This window comes from Symphalangus syndactylus, chromosome 15 (genome assembly GCF_028878055.3).
Source record: "Symphalangus syndactylus isolate Jambi chromosome 15, NHGRI_mSymSyn1-v2.1_pri, whole genome shotgun sequence".
Taxonomy (NCBI): domain Eukaryota; kingdom Metazoa; phylum Chordata; class Mammalia; order Primates; family Hylobatidae; genus Symphalangus; species Symphalangus syndactylus.
In genome coordinates this window covers 11353793-11372048 of record NC_072437.2, presented here as the reverse complement: position 1 = coordinate 11372048, position 18256 = coordinate 11353793, and the positions used below count along the sequence as shown (strand labels likewise).

The window sequence follows — 18256 nt, the reverse complement described above, 5'->3', positions numbered from 1 at the left end:
AACCAAATCCCTAATTTTAGACGAGAGAAAGAAGTTAATATTTACTTATCCATACCAAATAACTGAGGGTTGAGCAATGATTTTTTTTTCAGAGCCAAGATAAAATATTTTAGCTGACTTAATCATTTGACCAGGATTTTCATCTCTTTTTGCTACAGTCTGATTTGTTTTATAGTATGATCTTTCAAAACAGATTGTAAATTGCCTTTTTACTAAGTATATAACCTTCTATTTGGACGTCAGATTAGGGAGTTTCCACAGTCTGCAGTATTAGGGAGTCCTCAAACCTTCAAACAAAAAATGAAATGCGTGTGATGAGACACATGCCCACCAGGAAATGCACAGAACACAAGCATTGCATTCTCTGAATACTTACTGCCAGCAGCGGCGGAGAGAACAGAATATGCAGTCAAATTCCTTTATGGACAGCCAAGAAGTTTGCTGGAAGTATTTATTTTACAAGCACTTTAGTGGGACTTGAGACTCAAAAAAACCCCACAAAATAAACACAAAACCTCCTGTAACATCTGGTTAGCCAAGAGAATTCTGAAACAAATACATTGTAATTGGATAAAAGCAAACCAGAGCAATAAAGCATTGCATGGCAGCTCCTAGTACATAGTCTCGCTCATTTCAGCCACTTAACATGCCACTCAGGGTGACCCAGGTTAACGTAGCAGAGCCTCTTTTTTTTTTTTTAACTTTTATTTTAGGTTTGGATTGTAAAGGTTTGTTATACAGGTAAAAACATGTCATGGAGGTTTGTTGTACAGATTATTTTATAACCCAGGTATTAAGTCCAGTACCCAATAGTTATGTTTTCTGCTCCTCTCCCCCATTCCAGCCTCCTTGCTTAAGTAGACCCTAGTGACTCTTGTTTCCTTCTTTGCCTTCATAAGTTCTTATCATTCACCTCCCATCCTTCTTTGCCTTCATAAGTTCTTATCATTCACCTCCCATCCTTCTTTGCCTTCCTAAGTTCTTATCATTTACCTCCCACTTATAAGGACAACATGAGTTTGGTTTTCTGTTCCTGTGTTAGTTTGCTAATGATAATAGCCTCCAGCTCCATCCATGTTTCCATAAAAGACATGATCTTGTTCTTCTTTATGGCTGCGTAGTACTCTATGATGCACATGTACCATTCTTTCTTTATCCAATCTGTCATTTATGGGCATTTGAATTGATTCTGTCTTTGCTATTGAGAATAGTGCTGCCATGAACATTCATGTGCATGTATGTTTATGGTAGAGTGATTTATAATTCTTCGGGTATATACCCAGTAATGGGATTGCTGGGTTGAATAGTAATTCTGCTTTTAGCTCTTTGAGGTATCACAATACTGTTTCCAGAATGTTTGAACTAATTTACACTCCCAACCACAGTGTAGTGCTGCACATCTGTGACCATCTGTTCTTGGACAGAGCTGATAAAAACCAGCAATGAGGAAAAGACTCCCTCTTCAATAAATGGTGCTGGGACAACTGGCTAACCATAAGCAGAAGAGTGAAGCTAGACCCCTTCCTTGCCCCATATACAAAAATTAACTCAAGATGGATTGAAGACATAAATGTAAAACCCAAAACTATAAAAACTCGGGAAGACAACCTAGGCAGTAGCATTCTGGACATCTTTCTTAATCAACAGATTTCTAAATTCACTCACAATCTGCTTTCTAGCTCCATTTTTCTTCTCTGGAATTTAACAGGAGTTTTCAGATACTACACTAGTAAGGTCCTCTGCAGATGTATTATTTCACTTTTATTTATTTTCTTATTTACTTGGGTATAGAATACCGAGAAATACTTTTTTTTTCCATAAATGTATTAAATAACAACACATAAACAAGGTAATATACAACTCATTCATATATGGCTTAATGAACTTTTACTTCATGAACACACCCACATAACCTGCAGCTTCATAATTTGATAGAAGACAGAAGTCCTCCCCCAATCCACACTTAGTCATTACAAAATATTCTGACATTTACAGCTATAGATTGGCTTTGTCTGTGTTTTTTAACTTTATATAAATGCAATCTGTTTTGTAGTATTCCTCTCATTATTATGTTTCTAATATTCAGCTATACTGTTGCTTGTAAAAGCATTTACTAATTTTTGTTTATGTACAATAAACTACTATATGAGTATATTGTAATTTATCCACTCTATACTTGAGGAAACTTTGAGTTGTTTCCACTTTTTTAGTAATTATGAATAATATAAACAGTTATGCACCTTTTTATTTTTTGGCCCACATAAGTACTTCTGTGGGGTCTTTACCTAGGAGTGGAATGCCAGCATCTTAAAATATGTTCAGCTTTGGTAGATACAACCCAATTGCTTTTGACATAAATGGTATTTTTGTTGCACTAACAGTTTTTCAAATTCCAGCTATTCTGGCAGTTGTGGAGTGGTAGCTTATTGTGGTTCTAATTTCTATTTCTCAGATTTAACAAATGAAAATATTAATATATGTTTGTTGTTCATTTAATTATCTTCTTTTGTGAATTGCCCATTCAGTTATAGTACCATTAAAATTGGGTTTTCTTTCTTCTTCTTGATATATAGGAGTTTTTATATATTCACGATATTCTTTTTGTTATGAAACATACATATTGAGAACATTTTCTTCCAGTTTATGGCTTGTATTGTATCTTCAAATAGCATATTTAAAAGAAGCAAAGTGTACAATTTTACAGATTCTTTAGGGTTCATACTTTTTGTGACCTGTTTAAGAAAGCTTGGCGTTAGTTATGAAAATGTTTTCCTATGTTTTCTTTGTAACATTTGATTATTTTAGCATTTACAGTTAAGATATTTTGGTGCTGATCATAATCCTGAAAGACACAATCCACAATGCCATAATTCAGAATGTTGAAATCTCAAAAGTTTGAAATCCCCAAAAATCAAAATCCCCAAAGTCTGAAATGCCAAACATCTGTAATCCTGCAAATCACAATCCTGAAACAATAAAATTCTGAGTGTTAAAATCCTGAAAGCTGAATTCTAGGGAAAGGATTATTGTGTTTTTGTTGTATGCAGAAGAGTTGCATCATGATTTTGACTTGCAGGATTTTGGACTTCAGGTATTTCACTCTTTTGGGATTTCAGCATCCAGGATTATGTTGTTTAGGATGGTGTCTTTTGGGATTACGGCCCAAACCCAAGGCTATCCTATTACCCACGTGGAAAAGATTTCACAATGGTAAAAGAGGAGGATCCAGATTAAAACTGTTCCCACATGTGTCTCCCTGCTGCATGGCCACAGCACCTTTGTCCTAAACAGGTGGCCCCAGGGAGTGGGTGCATTTTCTAGGATCTGTTTTCTTTTGTATTGGTCCATGTGTTCCTAAACAAATCCCCAAATATCTTGATCATTACAGCTATATAGTCAATCCTGACAAATAGAAAGTCCCCTAAGTTTGGTCTTAAACATGTATTAGCTAATCACGACCTTTGGTTCATGTATACTTTAAAGTTAATTTAACAATTTCAGTTGGATTTGTATTGGTATTGCGTTGGATATATACATTAAGCAGAACTAATGGAGATTTTTACAATATTTGATTTTTTATTTCACAAAATATTATAGCCCTTTTATTGCCATCTTTAATTTCTCTGGAGCAATTTTTATTTTTTGGTGTAGAAGTCTTGCCCATAGTATTAAATTTGCTTGTTGGCATTCTTCATGTTTTGAGGACAGTAAGTGTTTGCTTGTTTGTTTGTTTTATGGAAAATAAGAAGAAAAAATTATTTTCTAATTGTTCATGGGTAATATATAGAGAATACAATTTTGATTTTTTCGTATTCATTTTTTATCCATCAAACTTGCTAAAGTTATATGTCAGTATTAATTGACATAAACAGTCCATTGGTTTTCTGCATCAATGCCATATAGTCTGCAAATCATGACTTTTATTTCTCTTTTACAAAAATGTCATACCTTTTTTTCTTGCATCATTTCATGAGATAGAACTTCACTAAAAAGACTGGAAGTGTCGATAATAAGTGCCCTATCCATTGCCAATCCCAGAAAAAAAGCTTTGAATGTTTCATCATTAAGAAAGTTATTTGCAGTAGCTATGCCATAGGTATCATTCCTTTTCATTAGATTAAGGAAGTCCCATTATATTCATGGTTTTCAAAATTATTTTTTAATCAATAATGAGCATTGGATATTATTAAATGCTTTCTCTCTGTTTATGCAGATGATATGTCTTTTTAAGTTTTTTTAAATATTATTAGTTACAAGTATTGATCTTCAATTAGAAATCAACCTTGCATTTCTAGAATAAAGCTATTTGAGATGTATTATCTTTATTACTAAATTGCTGGATTCAATTTGTTAATATTTTGCTTAGGATTTTTACATGTATTTTAATGAGAGTTCAGCCTGTAATTTTCCTTTATTGCAATATCCCTATTAGATTCTAATGTCAATTTTGTGTGGTGTTCTTAAAATGGGAAGTGTTCCCTTTTCTGTTATCCTCTGAAATAATTTGTAGAATATTTGTTTATTTTATACATCAATGTTGGGAAGAATTCACCAGTGAAGCTTAAGTTTTCTTTGTGGAAAAATATTTTAGACATAGATTCATCTCACTTTATAGGGAAATAACTAATTAGAATTTCTGTTTCTTATTGTGTTAGCTTCGGTATGATGTATTTTCCTCGAATTGTTGTCTACTTGACCTAAATTTCTAAATTTAGTGGCTACACTATGGTTCATAATACCGTCTTCATCTGTTTTCATGTCCGTAGGATCTGTCTTGATGTCATATCACTGATTGCTATTGGTAGTTGGTGCCTTTCCTCTTCTTTTCTGAATCAATTTTGCTGGGGTAAATTGTACATTTTTCAAAGGATCACCTTTTGGCTTTTTTCACCGTATTCCATTGATTTCTGCTTTGATATTATATTTATTTTACTCATTTATTTCTTTATAATTGATGTAATTTTTTAAACTCCTTGAAGTCGATACTAAGATCATTAATTATCACTCCTTTTTTCCTTTTCTAACATGTATTCTAGGCTATAATTTTTATCTTCAGTAGACCTTTAGTTGCATCCCACAAGTTATGATATGTTATAATAGAAATAGTCTTATTTGGTGATTTTCTAGGTATCTACTAGTGACTTCAATATCTTTTTAATTAAAATAACCTTTTTTAAAATTGTATTTTTTAAGGGATACAACATGAGTTTTGTTTGTTTGGATTTTTGTTTTTGTTTGTGTTTTTGAGGCAGGATCTCACTCTTTCACCCAGGCTGGAATGCATTGGTGAGATATCAGCTTACTGTAGCCTCAACCTTCCAGGATCAAGTGATCCTCCTGCCTCAGTTTCCTGAGTAGCTGGGACAACAGGCATGCACCACCATGCCCAGCTAATTAAAAAAAAAAATTGTAGAGATGGCATCTCACTATGTTAGCCAGGCTGGTCTTGAACTCCAGGGCTCAAACAATCCTCCTATCCTCCTTCCTCATCCTCCCAAAGTGCTGGGATTATAGGCCTGAGCCACTGCACCTGCCCATGATGCTTTGATGTATGTACACTTAGTGAAATGAGTTCTACAGTCCAGCACATTAACATACCCATCACCTCACATAGTTATCTTTTTCTGTTGTAGTAAGAGCACCAAAACTCTACTCTCTTAGCTAATTTTTAACACACAATACAATATTCTTTTTTCTTTTAAGGGAAAGCGTTTATTTGGATTTAGTTTTCTGGTGGGTGACATTAAGGCCCTTCACACAGAGTTCAGGAGACAATATTCTATCCTAATTCTACCATAATAGAACATACGCTGTGTGACTCAAATCTTTTAAGTTTAATGAAACAAGCCAGTGTTCAACTTGTCAGTAACAGTGTTTTATATAAATAAATTGGTCAATGTGGTAATTATTCCTTTAAAATTTTGTGTTCTTGTTCCATGAATTACTGAGAAAAATGGTTAAAATGTTCCACTGTAATTGTGAACTCATGTTTTTCTCCTTATATGTTATTTCTTTATATATGTGATGCTAGATTTTAGTTTTCTAGAAATTTAGAAATGTTGTTTCTTCCTGATTGATTTATCATTTTACTGTGAAATGTTTCTTTTTATTTCTGGTACTGCTTCCAAAAGCACATTTTCTATAAATTAATTATTTCCATAGTCACCTTCTTTGCTGTTATTGTTGTTTGCATGCGTACCTTGCTTCATTCTTCCCCCCCCCTTTTTTTTTTAGTCTATATGTTTAGGATATTTCTCTTTAAAGTAGTCATCTTTCATATTTTAATACAATTTATTATCTTTGTATTTTAATTGTAGTATTTGGTACCTTTACAATTGATATAGTTGCTGGTGTTTGGGTTTAAATCTATCATTTTATTATTTTTATTTGTTCCATCTGTACTTTGTGCCTTTGTATCTCATTGTCACTTTTTAATTGAAACAAAGTATTTTATTTGATTATTGTGCTTTACTAACTTCTCACTTATGCAGTTTATTATTCTGTAGCAGAATAACAGAATTTGTTACCCCACTGACTTTTTCGTAGGCATTTTGTCATATGTTTTAAGTCTATATTTTTTGATTGTTTGGTTTCTCACAGAATCTTTTAAGAAAAGAAATTCTTAGAATTTATTTCATTTCTCATATGTTCAGTGAAATAAAGCCTGTTTTATTTAATTTGAATTATTTAATTCATTTAATATTTTAAATTCAAAACTTTAAAAAAACTACAAAATATTAAAAAATTACAAAATATTAAAGTAGATTTTTTCTTATTTTTTATATTTCATACAATGGTTTTTAAGTTGTATGATTTTTATTGTTTAAAGATGCTATTTATATGACTCACGAACTGTTTGCCTCCCTTTTTTCACAGACATTCATTGGGAACATTCTTTTGCTTGTTAACCCATACAAGGAGCTTCCAATTTATTCTTCCATGGTGAGTACAAAATTTTAAATATCATTGAATAATGTACAGTAATACACTCTAGTCATACACATTTGTATCAAATGACTGAAAAAAACAGTAAGGCAAACTTCTAAAAAACTTTTTTAAATTCTGAATTGAATGATTGCATTCTAGTGACTAATTCATTTTGAGTCAACTTTGAAAATCGAAATTATTTTATCAAAATGTTTCTTTGCACTTAAAATATTGTCATTTGTTTATGACTATAGCCATTAGACTTCTAAAATTAAATAATATATAAATATATTTTCCATACATTCTTGACTAACTCAAGATCATTTGGCTTAGAGCCCTTATTTGGACATGTGACTTGTTTCTGAAGAGTGCTATGACGTTAAAGCAATGGGAATAAAAAAGGATAATATTGCATGTTTATATTTTCCCAAATGACTTGCCAGGTTTAATTATGAGGCCCTAAAAATTAAAAGAGAAATTACTTGTAGAAAATTATTCCAGTCAATTGAAAATGCAATGTGATTTTTGAGTAGAAATGGGTCAAAAATACTATATCATAGGAGCTATTTTTTGTGTAACAACAAGGCTGGTTCCACTAATAGAGAACAGGAGACTGCCCGAAACCAGCAGGCAGGGAGTGGGTGTATGTTTCTGAAGCCGGGGCTCACTCATAGATGTTACAGGCAGGGAGGACAGACAGAGGAGAGAGAAAAAGAGAAATTCCTAGGAAACTCCTAGGAACTCAGACTCCTAGGAAATCAAATATGTATTTTCACAGAAATAGTTCATGAGAACAAGAGAGCATCCACCACCCCACCCTCCACCCATGTTATCAAAAGTCAATTCTGGCTGGACTCGGTGGTTCATGCCTGTAATTCTCGCACTTTGGAGGACCAAGCCTGGTGGATCACTTGAGGCCAGGAGTTTGAGACCATCCTGGGCAACATAATGAGAGATCCATCTCTGCAAAAAACAAAACAAAACAAAACAAACAAACACAAAAAACAATTAGCCAGCCGTGGTGGTATGTGCCTGTGGTTACAGCTACTCAGGAGGCTGAGGCAGGAGGATCACTTGGGCCCAAGAAGTTGAAGCTACAGTGAGCTGTGATTGTATTACTGCACTCCAGCCTGGGAGACAGATTGAGATCCCGTCTCTAAATAGAATAAAGTAAAATTAAATTAAATTAAAAAGTCAGTGCCACAGCTACTTTAAAGCTGTGTTGAAACCTGCCTACCCTCCTCATTCCTCCCAATCCTATGCCAGCCTCACCCTGTGCAATCTCAGGGTGAACATGAGACGCTAGAGCGAAGGAATCACCCATGATCATTTCAGGAGTTTCGTCCAAGCACTGAAATTAATCTGACATGTGGTTATTAAATGGTTTTGAGAAAAACCTCAGTTCTGTATCTTTCACTTTGTGAGTCCTAATTAATATTTATGTGAATATGTGTAGTGACATATAATATAAATATTGCATAGCATACAAATATTAAATCTTCTGTTCAACTAATTTATAAAAGTCATGACATTCTAAAAACCATCATGCAGATGAAGAACTAGAGCATTAGTAGGATCATAGATGTCTCCCATGCCCTGTCTCAAACATGACATACCTCCCCAAGAGACAGTACAGTTCTGACTACTCTCGCCCTCCGCTTTGCATGGTTGAACTTTATATGGGTGAAATCTTGCAGACTATCTTTCTCTGTACCTGGCTGCTTCCTTTCAATATTATGGAAGGTAGATTCACCCATGTTTTTGTGTGTAGCAATACAATAAGTACAATAGGTTATTTTATTTTGTATGGTTGTATAAAATTTCCTTTTGTGGATATATGGCAGTTTAATTAACTATTAACGGAGATTTTGTCTTTTGAAGCAAGAATATTACTGCTATGAACATCCTCACAATTTTTTTTTGATAACATAAGTACTTCTTTTGTTGGAAAGAGTGGAATTGGTACATCAAAGTGTATACATACAATCAGTTTTGATAATTACCAACAGTTTTCTGAGTGGTTGTACTAAGGTATATCTACAACTTAATACAGAAATTCTAGTTGCTTCTCTTCCTTGATCAAATTTCATTTGTTTGCTTATCATTCTACTGGGTATATATATAGTGGAATCTTATTGCTCTAATTTGTGTTTCTCTGACAAACAATGATATTAACCACATTTTCATATAGTTACTGTACAGTTATATCCTCTTTTGTGATGCATCTATTCCAGGCTTTTATCCTGCTTAAAAATTAAAAACTTTAAAATTGGTTCATCTACCTTTTTTATTGACTTGAAAGATCTTTAAGCATTCTGGATTCTCAATGCATATTGAAAATATCTTGCAAGAAGTAGGGGTCAAGATTCATTTTTAAAAAATGTATATTAACCTGAAACAGTACTGTTTATTAAAAAGACCATCTTTCGGCTGGGCGCGGTGGCTCACGCCTGTAATCTCAGCACTTTGAGAGGCCAAGGCAGGTGGATCATGTGGTAAGGAGTTCAAGACCAGCCTGGCCAAGAAGATGAAACCCCGTTTCTCCTAAAAATACAAAAATTAGCCGGGCGTGGTGGCAGATGCCTGTAAACCCAGCTACTTGGGAGGCTGAGGCAGGAGAATCGCTTGAACCCGGGTGGCAGAGGTTGCAGTGAGCCGAGATCACGCCACTGCATTCCAGGCTGGGCAACAGAGTGAGACTCTGTCAAAAAAAAAAAAAAAAAAAAAAATCCTTTCTCCAGGACATCATGTTGGCACTTTTGCATAAAACTGGTAACTATATATAAATGGATATAGAATTTCCATTCAGTTTGATTGGTCTATTATAATACATTTTTATGCCTTGTACTCTAAGTCATCCACCTTTGGTCTTCAAACTTGCCCTAGCAATTAATTCCTGGCCTTTTCCTTTAAGGTTTAGAATCAGCTTGTCAATCTGGGGGTCGCTGAGGGGACTCCCCCTAGGATTTTGAATTTGATTGCATTATATTTACAATTCAATTTAGAAACAGACAAAAAATGTTAGAAGTACTGAGTCTTTTAACTGTATTCATTTATTGAGGTCTTTAAAATGTGAAATTCCTCTCAGTGTATCATCCGTGTGCTCCTCTGGAGGGTGTAGTGCATAGTATTCATTAAATGTTTTTAAATGCTGTTATTAAGAACCATTTAAAGGTTTTATTTGCCACTGGCGTGTTCTCCATATATGTATAAAAACACAATTTAAAAAGTCTTACCTTAAACTAGCAAGTTTGTAAAATTTATTAGCTATAAAATTATCTAGTATGTTTTAAAATACTCTGTGTACACAATCTTATTGCCTGAAACAATAATAATTTTCTTTCTTTCTTTAAAATCCTATTATTAATCTGTTCTTATGTTATTGGATTGGATCACCGGAATAATGTCAGATACTATTAATAATTTCATTTAAAAAATATATATATATATATATATTTCTTATCTCAGGAGAAATCTTTAGGAATTAAACCTTAAGTATAAAAACCATTATAAATTTTACATAGATACCAGTTATCAGATTAAGGAAATTTCATTTTATTGCTATTTTAAGAAGTCTTTATCATAGAAAACATATTGAATTTTATCAAATGTAAGTATTCTTTCTGTACCAATTGTTGATATGAATATTTTTCTCCTTTATTTTGTTTGTGAATTATAATTCCTGATTTTGAAATATTAAACCTACCTTACATTTTTGATCTTTTATCCTTTTCTTTATATTACTGAAGTCTATTAAATAATATTTTGCTTAGGGCATCTATGTTCGTGAAAATGATAAACCTCTAATTTTTCTTTTTTTATTAAAAAAATCTTCTATATCAAAATTATGCTGGTTTCATAAAGGGAATTGGAAGGTGTACTCTGTTTTCTAGTCCCTGAAAGAGTTTGTAAATTTGGTGGTGTTTCTCTCTTAAATGTTTAGAAGAATTCACAACTGAAACCATTCAGACCTGGTATTTTCTTTACGAGAAGGTTTTAGTTCTGGATTTAATTTCTTTGACATACATAGGACAGTTCATATTCTTTCTGTCCTATCTTTTAATGGTTGCATTTTTTAAAAATTATGTTATATTTAATCTTCAAAAGTTTTTGGCATAGAATTATTCATGGTTCTATTTATCTTTTTAAAATTTGTAGAATTTTGAGTGGCTTCTTTTTATTCCATATGTTGGTAATTTGTGACTTTTCTGAGTTTTTAAAATTTCCGTCTTTCTAATTTATTTGGGTATAATTTGATTATTGTTTATGTTCTATAGATATATCCTTGACTTCCTGCCTTCCCTAAAATAAGCATTTGGGGCTTTTAAATTTTACTTTAAATGTAGCTTTACTGAATTCTACATGTCTGCTATTTTATAAATTCATTATCAATTAGTTTACGGTATTATTTGTTTCTATTTGTGATTTCTTTCTATAAAAAATATATGTATGTATATATGTAGAAAGTCTATAAAAATATAAGCCGAATTAATCTTTGTTTTCTACTTTTGTTTCTCCTTGACCACAGTCTGGATAATTGCTTGGCCATATTTTAAATTCTCTTTTCTGTTGTTTTGAATCTGCTGATAAAATCATTCCTTAAAATGCTGACGTCTGTTATGTGATTTTTTTCAATGCTAACGTTTTTATTTTAAACTCTTAGGGTTTCCAGGTTTCTGGTGAAATTATTCGTCTTCATCATGCCACTTATTTTCTTGAACATGTTATTTTTAATCCTGTGTCTTATGACTCTAATATGGAGGTCTGTTTCTACTATGTGACTGTGTGTGTGTGTGTGTGTGTGTGTGTGTGTGTGTGTGTGTGTGTGTGTGTGTGTTGGTTTTACATATATGGATATATTTACTGACATTCATGGGGATTTTTGATGGAATATTGAACTTTCCATATAAAAAAACCATAGGACCCAGGAAGACGTTATCTTCCTCCCAAGAAGATTTGACCTTTCCACCTAGCGGGCACATAAGTTGTAGACAAACCGCCTTGACCTTGTGAAGTCTCGTTTAATTTTTTTATTTGCTCCCTTCAAAAAGGTGAGCCCCCTCACGGGTCTCAGGTGGAAAGTTGGGCTGATATTCATTTGGCTTTCCTCTGTTTCTGAATCCTGAACTTGGATTTGTGTCTCCCCCGTACTGTGTGATGCTGCTCAAATCTCTGCTGAGCATGAGACACTTAGGGTGACTTTCTGTGGTGCTGCTGAGAGACACTCAGCACAGCGGCACTGTGTGCTGGGAGGAGGGGATGGAAAAGATCCCTTGTGGCCCGGTGCGTCCTGATTTTCTTCAAGATCTTAGCTCCCTAAGACATTGCTGCTTTGGTGATTTTACTATCCCTGCCATTAGATGCTTGATTTGTATTTTATCCAGTCTTTGTAACTGTTCATGGTTAGGAGAATTTGACTGGTACTAGCTGCTTCATTACAGCTATAGGGTAAAGGAGACTACATCTGTTCTTATTGCATTGGTGTCAGAAGATCATTTGCCCTCAGATACCTAGGTTAGTTTGGCATTTCATGCCTTTAATTTTTTAATTCTGTGTGCACCAAGGGGTGGGAGGGGAAAGAGAGAGACAAACGCACCCTATTTAAAGTTACTATTGATAATATTATTTCTGGCTTACGTTTATGGTAACAGTTGATTGTAGAGTTAACAAGAATTAACAGTGAGACAAAAGTCAGCTTTAAATAATTGAATGAAAACTTAAAAAATGACTCTTATTTGGATGCTTCTATGGATCTAGAGGTAAAGTTTTAAGTATTAGCCAAAATTTAACATAATATTTTTTATAGTATGACACAATTTGTCATACTACATTGTATCTTGTGACGGGAAAAAAACTGTTAATTGTGGTATGTTTGTTTTTAAAGTGTTGACACTATAGTAGTATTATGGCTTCAAATAATACATTGTATTTGCAGTTTTTTCAGAAATACACATTCATAGAGAAAAGGAGAAACATATTAAGAGACATATTTGCTTATTAATGTAAGAATAAGATCTAATACATTGAGATCATTACCAGAATAGTTTATTAAAACTGAAAATGGCTAATGCAACTTATAATTTATATAATTATTAATATAAAATCTATATATGTTTCTATATATGAATTAAGTATTTAATATATGAATTAAGTATTTTATATATAAGTATTATGATTTTATAAAATGAATTTGCATATATATATACACATACCACCTCTTATATTCATCATTTCTAAATCTGTCATAAAATAAAAATGGAAAATAAATACAAAAAATATATCAGGTAAAAGATGCACTGATATAAAGCTTACAATAAAATTACCTGCTTTTTATAAGTCATGAGAAAAGGTGAAAATGTCTAGTCCTTCTGGACTTGACATCCGTATTTGTGCTCTCCTTGCCTACAGGTAACAACCCGTAAAATTATAGATATTAGGTTGCTACAAGGACATACATTTTACATTGAATTAGTGGTTATTCCCTGTAGTAATATTAGTGCCTAGTAAATAATATCAAGTAGTCACCTATCAGGTATTCATTAAAACGATCTTGTTGTCCTCAGGCCACACAACAAAAATTTATTTCTTTTTGTTTCTAGTTATTATCATTGTAGTATGTCTGTTGTTTTAAATGACAAATTTTGTTCAAATATTTGGGTTTCTTCCCATGTCAATTAGTTTACCAGAAAAAAATAAAACATTAAATATGATTATATCTGTAAAGATTATAAAGACCAGGAGAATGACTTCTCCGTTTCATATTTAAAAAGAAATTCACGTATAACATCTGCATTTTAGTTTTATTTCATTATCATTAACTCTGGTCTATTAAGCCTTTGCATAACATTCATTTTTATTTCTAGCAAGTTATTAATCATGGACGTAGAACACTCTTGAGGCAAACTTCCCTTCGAGACTGACGTCTACACAAGGCAGCAGGCAGGACTCCCAGTTAGATTGCTTTCTGCCACAGCAGTGCTGATCTGACGCTAACAACCACTGCCCAGATGCGGGTCACAGTGGCCGAGTCAGCAGGCAGTTCCACAGGAAGTCCAACCAACCAGGACAGGGTCCATGATTGTGCTGCCTATTTATGTTGAAGACACGTAATATCATTCATTTTAAACATGTAGGGGAGAAAGAGAAAATAGAAAGGAGCCAGATCTTCCTGCATGGGCTTTACAAAAAAGCAACCTTAAAATCAGAAACAAAAATGCATCATCAAGCCAACAAACATCTGTTGACTCTATAAGAAAATACATTGCCTTAGATACTTACAGTGTCCTCATCCTCGAGCACTGTGTAGACATGCTAGAGACAAAACACAAATAACAATGAAAAACTCACATACTTCACTTCTAGCTGAGAACAACAATTAAATAGCTGTATTGAGGGTGTGTGTAGCCCTAATTGGCAAGTCAAGAGGTTAGAAGGGAATAAATCCTATCAGGTTTTTTTTAAAAAAGCATCACAATAAAAAAGAAATATGATCGGGCAAATCTTAAAAAGTTAGTAAGATTCTGAAGAGCAGAAGAATGGACTAGAGCCACATTATGGGGTTTAAAAAATATATAGGACTATTTAGAGAAATGCACCATGCAATTTGATATGAGCAAGTTAAAAAAATTATAATATTTGAAATTCTAGGAAATGAAAAGAGCTGCCATTGTTGAGTGCTTCTTACATGGCAGAACTGCCTCAAATGGCATTACATTTACTATCACATCTCATCTCAAAAGGCAAGTAAATCAGTATCAGAATTGTTATTTCTACTCTGCAGTTGAATAAGCTGAGACTTGAGGTTCAGCAGATTTTCTGAAATCTTCCCATGAGTGGCAGAGCTAGCATTAAAGTCCAGGTCATGCAACTCCAGAGTGAATGCTTGGCAGGCTTCTCTCAGCAGCACAAGTGCTGCGCCCAGAGGCAGACAGTTTTATTATTATTATTATTTGTGATCTTTTGTAAACACAAACACATACTTTCTCAAAATACGTCACCTATACATAGGTATATAGTTAGCAAATAGGACACCTACACAGGCCGACAGAGTGAGATGTTCATAGCATAGTGCGAAACCAGCAGCCCAGGGTACTTGGAGCCTTTGGCATCTGGGAGGTGCCACAAAGTTTCTAGGCTCCCCAGAGACGGAGGCCAGTGGCTCAATGGCTCTCATAAGCTGTGGAAGCGTTAGTGGCTTTAGAAATTAACATGGCAGAATTCTGCAATCTGCTGGTGGTTTATGGAGAAGTATAATGACCAGTGAAGAAAAGGAGGGACTTTGTCCATTAAGAAGGAAGGAACTTATTCTCTAGAACTAGAGTCCATCAAAGATTAGCAAGGCTGAGCTCTTGTCATCTCACCTATGAGCTAAAATGGAGTGCTTAAAAGATCCCCTGACCAAGAATCCTCTTGTTTCAAATGATACAAATAAGGAAGGAAGACAGTGAAGAGAAGAGAAAAGACAGGTGGTGAAGGAAGCATCGGCCCTGATGATATTCGCTGGACCCAATGAGAACGTGCAATTTTAACAATGAGAATGGTAACCAATAAAAAATTTAAATGGCTTGTCAGTCACTCAGAAAACAGGGACCGCATAGCGGAAATCCTCAAGGTTTCATAGAATTACACTGTCGTTATTATTTCCATAATTGTATTATGTATAAAGCATAGAATCAGCATCAGGTAATGTGTTGCCAGGTGGTAGCAATGGACTATTCCACAACATGAACTGTAACACTGCATGGGAAAGAGATTTACAAGAAAGGGGAGGTGAGAGAGGTTATGAGTTTATCAGGAAATAACTTTCTTTAGACACTCAAGGCTCATCACCTACATATACTCTCTAGTAAAATTTGGCATAAAGAGAATATCTAAGCCCAAATAGATTTAAATAAATAAAATTTGAAAACCCTAGCCAGCCGTGGTGGTGTGCACCTGCAGTCCTAGCTATTTGGGGGGCTAAGGCAGCAGGATTGCTTGACCCTAGGGGATGGAGTCTGCAGTGATCTGTACTTGGGCCACTGCACTCCAGCCTGGGCAGCTGAGCGAGACTCTGTCTCAAAAAAATGAAAACGAAAAAATATATAGTTAGAGAAATGAACTCCATGTACACACAGATTGATACATGATCCAGGCTGTCTCTTGTGTCTGTTGAACATCTAATGAAACTCTCATTTACAAAATAGAAAGTTGAAAAACATTTTGTCAAATTGGAGCCTCAGTCTATGTTGGACTTGGGGAGAAGTGAAATAGTGTTAGTACAAGTTTTCAAGCAATAACAGAAATTAGATCTGCTGGACAATGAAGCTGGACTAAAACTCCTTAGTTTTATAAATTATAATGTGTATATCACTATCATTTAATTGTTCTTAATATTCATTGCAACTTCTGGAATAATTAAAAATGAAAAAAGTTCAAACAGAATGCAGCAGACAGTTGTGTGCCCACCACGTATATTGGTTTCATATCTCTTTTAAAAACATTTAAAATTAAAAGTGCTGTATTTGTTTTTTCACATGTACTTTTGTGATTGGGATGCAGTTTTAAGGGTGTGGTAAGAAAACACTGTCCTAATTTAATTGTAACATTTATTTTCTGAGTGGTACAAAAATAACAGCATGTTTTAATTATAGGATGTCTTAGATTAGATAGATGACATATTGTTCTATAAACACAGGGTAAGCACCACTTCACCTTCAACCTACTTATTTTCATAAGCAGTGATAACGGTTATCTTGAAGTTATTATCCTTCCATCCAGTGTTTAACATGTTTACTATATACATGAACACACACGTACATTCAAAAAATGGGTATACCACTATTTTCTATATTTTAATTAACTCATAACATAGTAACTATATTCTTTTTTTTTTTTTTTTGAGATGGGGTCTTACTCTGTTGCCCAGGCTGGAGTGCAGTGGCACGATCTTGGCTCACTGCAACCTCCGCCTCCCGGGTTCAAGCGATTCTCCTGCTTCAGCCTCCCAAGTCCCAAGGACTACAGGCATGTGCCACCACACCCACCTAATTTTTTGTAGTTTTGGTAGAGATGGGGTTTTCCTGAGTTAGCCAGGATGGTCTCAATCTCCTGACCTCATGATCTGCCCACCTCAGCCCCCCAAAGTGCTGGGATTATAGGTGTAAGCCACTGTGCCCAGCCATTAACTGTATTCTTTTATAAAAAAGCTGTTGATCAGCCCTCATGCTTTCAAAAATTTTCCACCTTGAAAATTTTAGACTTAATTTATTCTAAAGTCCCTCTAGAATTTTCTTGTAATGACACACAACCAGTTATATTTATCTATTAATTATAGACTTTTAACTTATTTCTGTATTTTCTGCTCTTACAAAGAGTCCTAAGAATTGTTTTATAAATGCTCTTTTTGCTCATGTTTGAGAGTTTCAACAGAGATATTCCCAGTTGAACATGAATCTTCGAATTTAGAAGATATTGCCAGATGATTCTTCCAATTAGTTAAAAATACAACACTCAGTAGTATAGACATGTTTTTCCAGCCCAAGAGACAACTTCATTTGGAAATCAAGCTCTGCCACCCACTAGCCCTGTCCCCTTGGGCCAGTCACTGACTTCTGTTGGCACCAATTCTCTTGCCTGTAAACATAAAAATACTTCTCTGACTCCAGTCCTAGGTTCTGGAGGACTGTATGAGTGAGTGCCTGTGAGGTGCTGAGGACAGCACCATGCACAGAGTGCCTGTAAGCTATTATTACCATTAGGACTAAACTATGATTAATTCTGCTAGGATTTTGTGTGTAATATAGCATCTTATAGTTTGAAATAGCACGAGAGCTTTCCATCCTTTGTCATATTTATTTTCCATCTTTTTAGTTTGTATTTTTGCCCAAATTTGTATTATTGTTCCTTTTTTTTTTTTTTTTTTTTTTGAGACAGCATCTCACTCTGTTGCCCCAGCTAGAGTACAGTGGCAGGATCTCGGCTCACTGCAACCTCCACCTCCCAGGTTCAAGCAATTATCCTGCCTCAGCCTCCTGAGTAGCTGGGACTACAGGCACACGCCACCACACCCGGCTAATTTTTGTATTTATAGTAGAGATGGGGTTTCACCATATTGGCCAGGCTGGTCTCGAACTCCTGACCTCGTGCTCCACCCACCTCAGCCTTCCAAAGTGCTGGGATAACAGGCATCAGCCACCGCGCCTGGCTTATAGTTCCATTTTTAAATTGATTTGTAGGAATATGTTTTAAATTGCTGCTAATCTATTGATTATATGCACAGCTTATACACCTCTCTGTCTTTGCTTATTTTCTATTATTTTCTATTATTATGTGGTTGACAAGAGCTTGT

At 34.4% G+C, this 18256-nt stretch overlaps 1 protein-coding gene across 3 annotated transcripts in view; it reads left to right on the top strand.

Annotated features, from left to right (window-relative positions):
- The window catches only part of MYO16 (myosin XVI), a 706512-nt gene that overhangs the window by 362771 nt on the left and 325485 nt on the right, over window positions 1-18256 (top strand). For all 3 annotated transcript variants that reach the window (XM_055244378.2, XM_063618637.1, XM_063618636.1), the window contains exon 12: window positions 6877-6942. In XM_055244378.2, the coding sequence (XP_055100353.2) occupies window positions 6877-6942 (66 nt within the window). The remainder of the gene's footprint in view (window positions 1-6876; window positions 6943-18256) is intronic.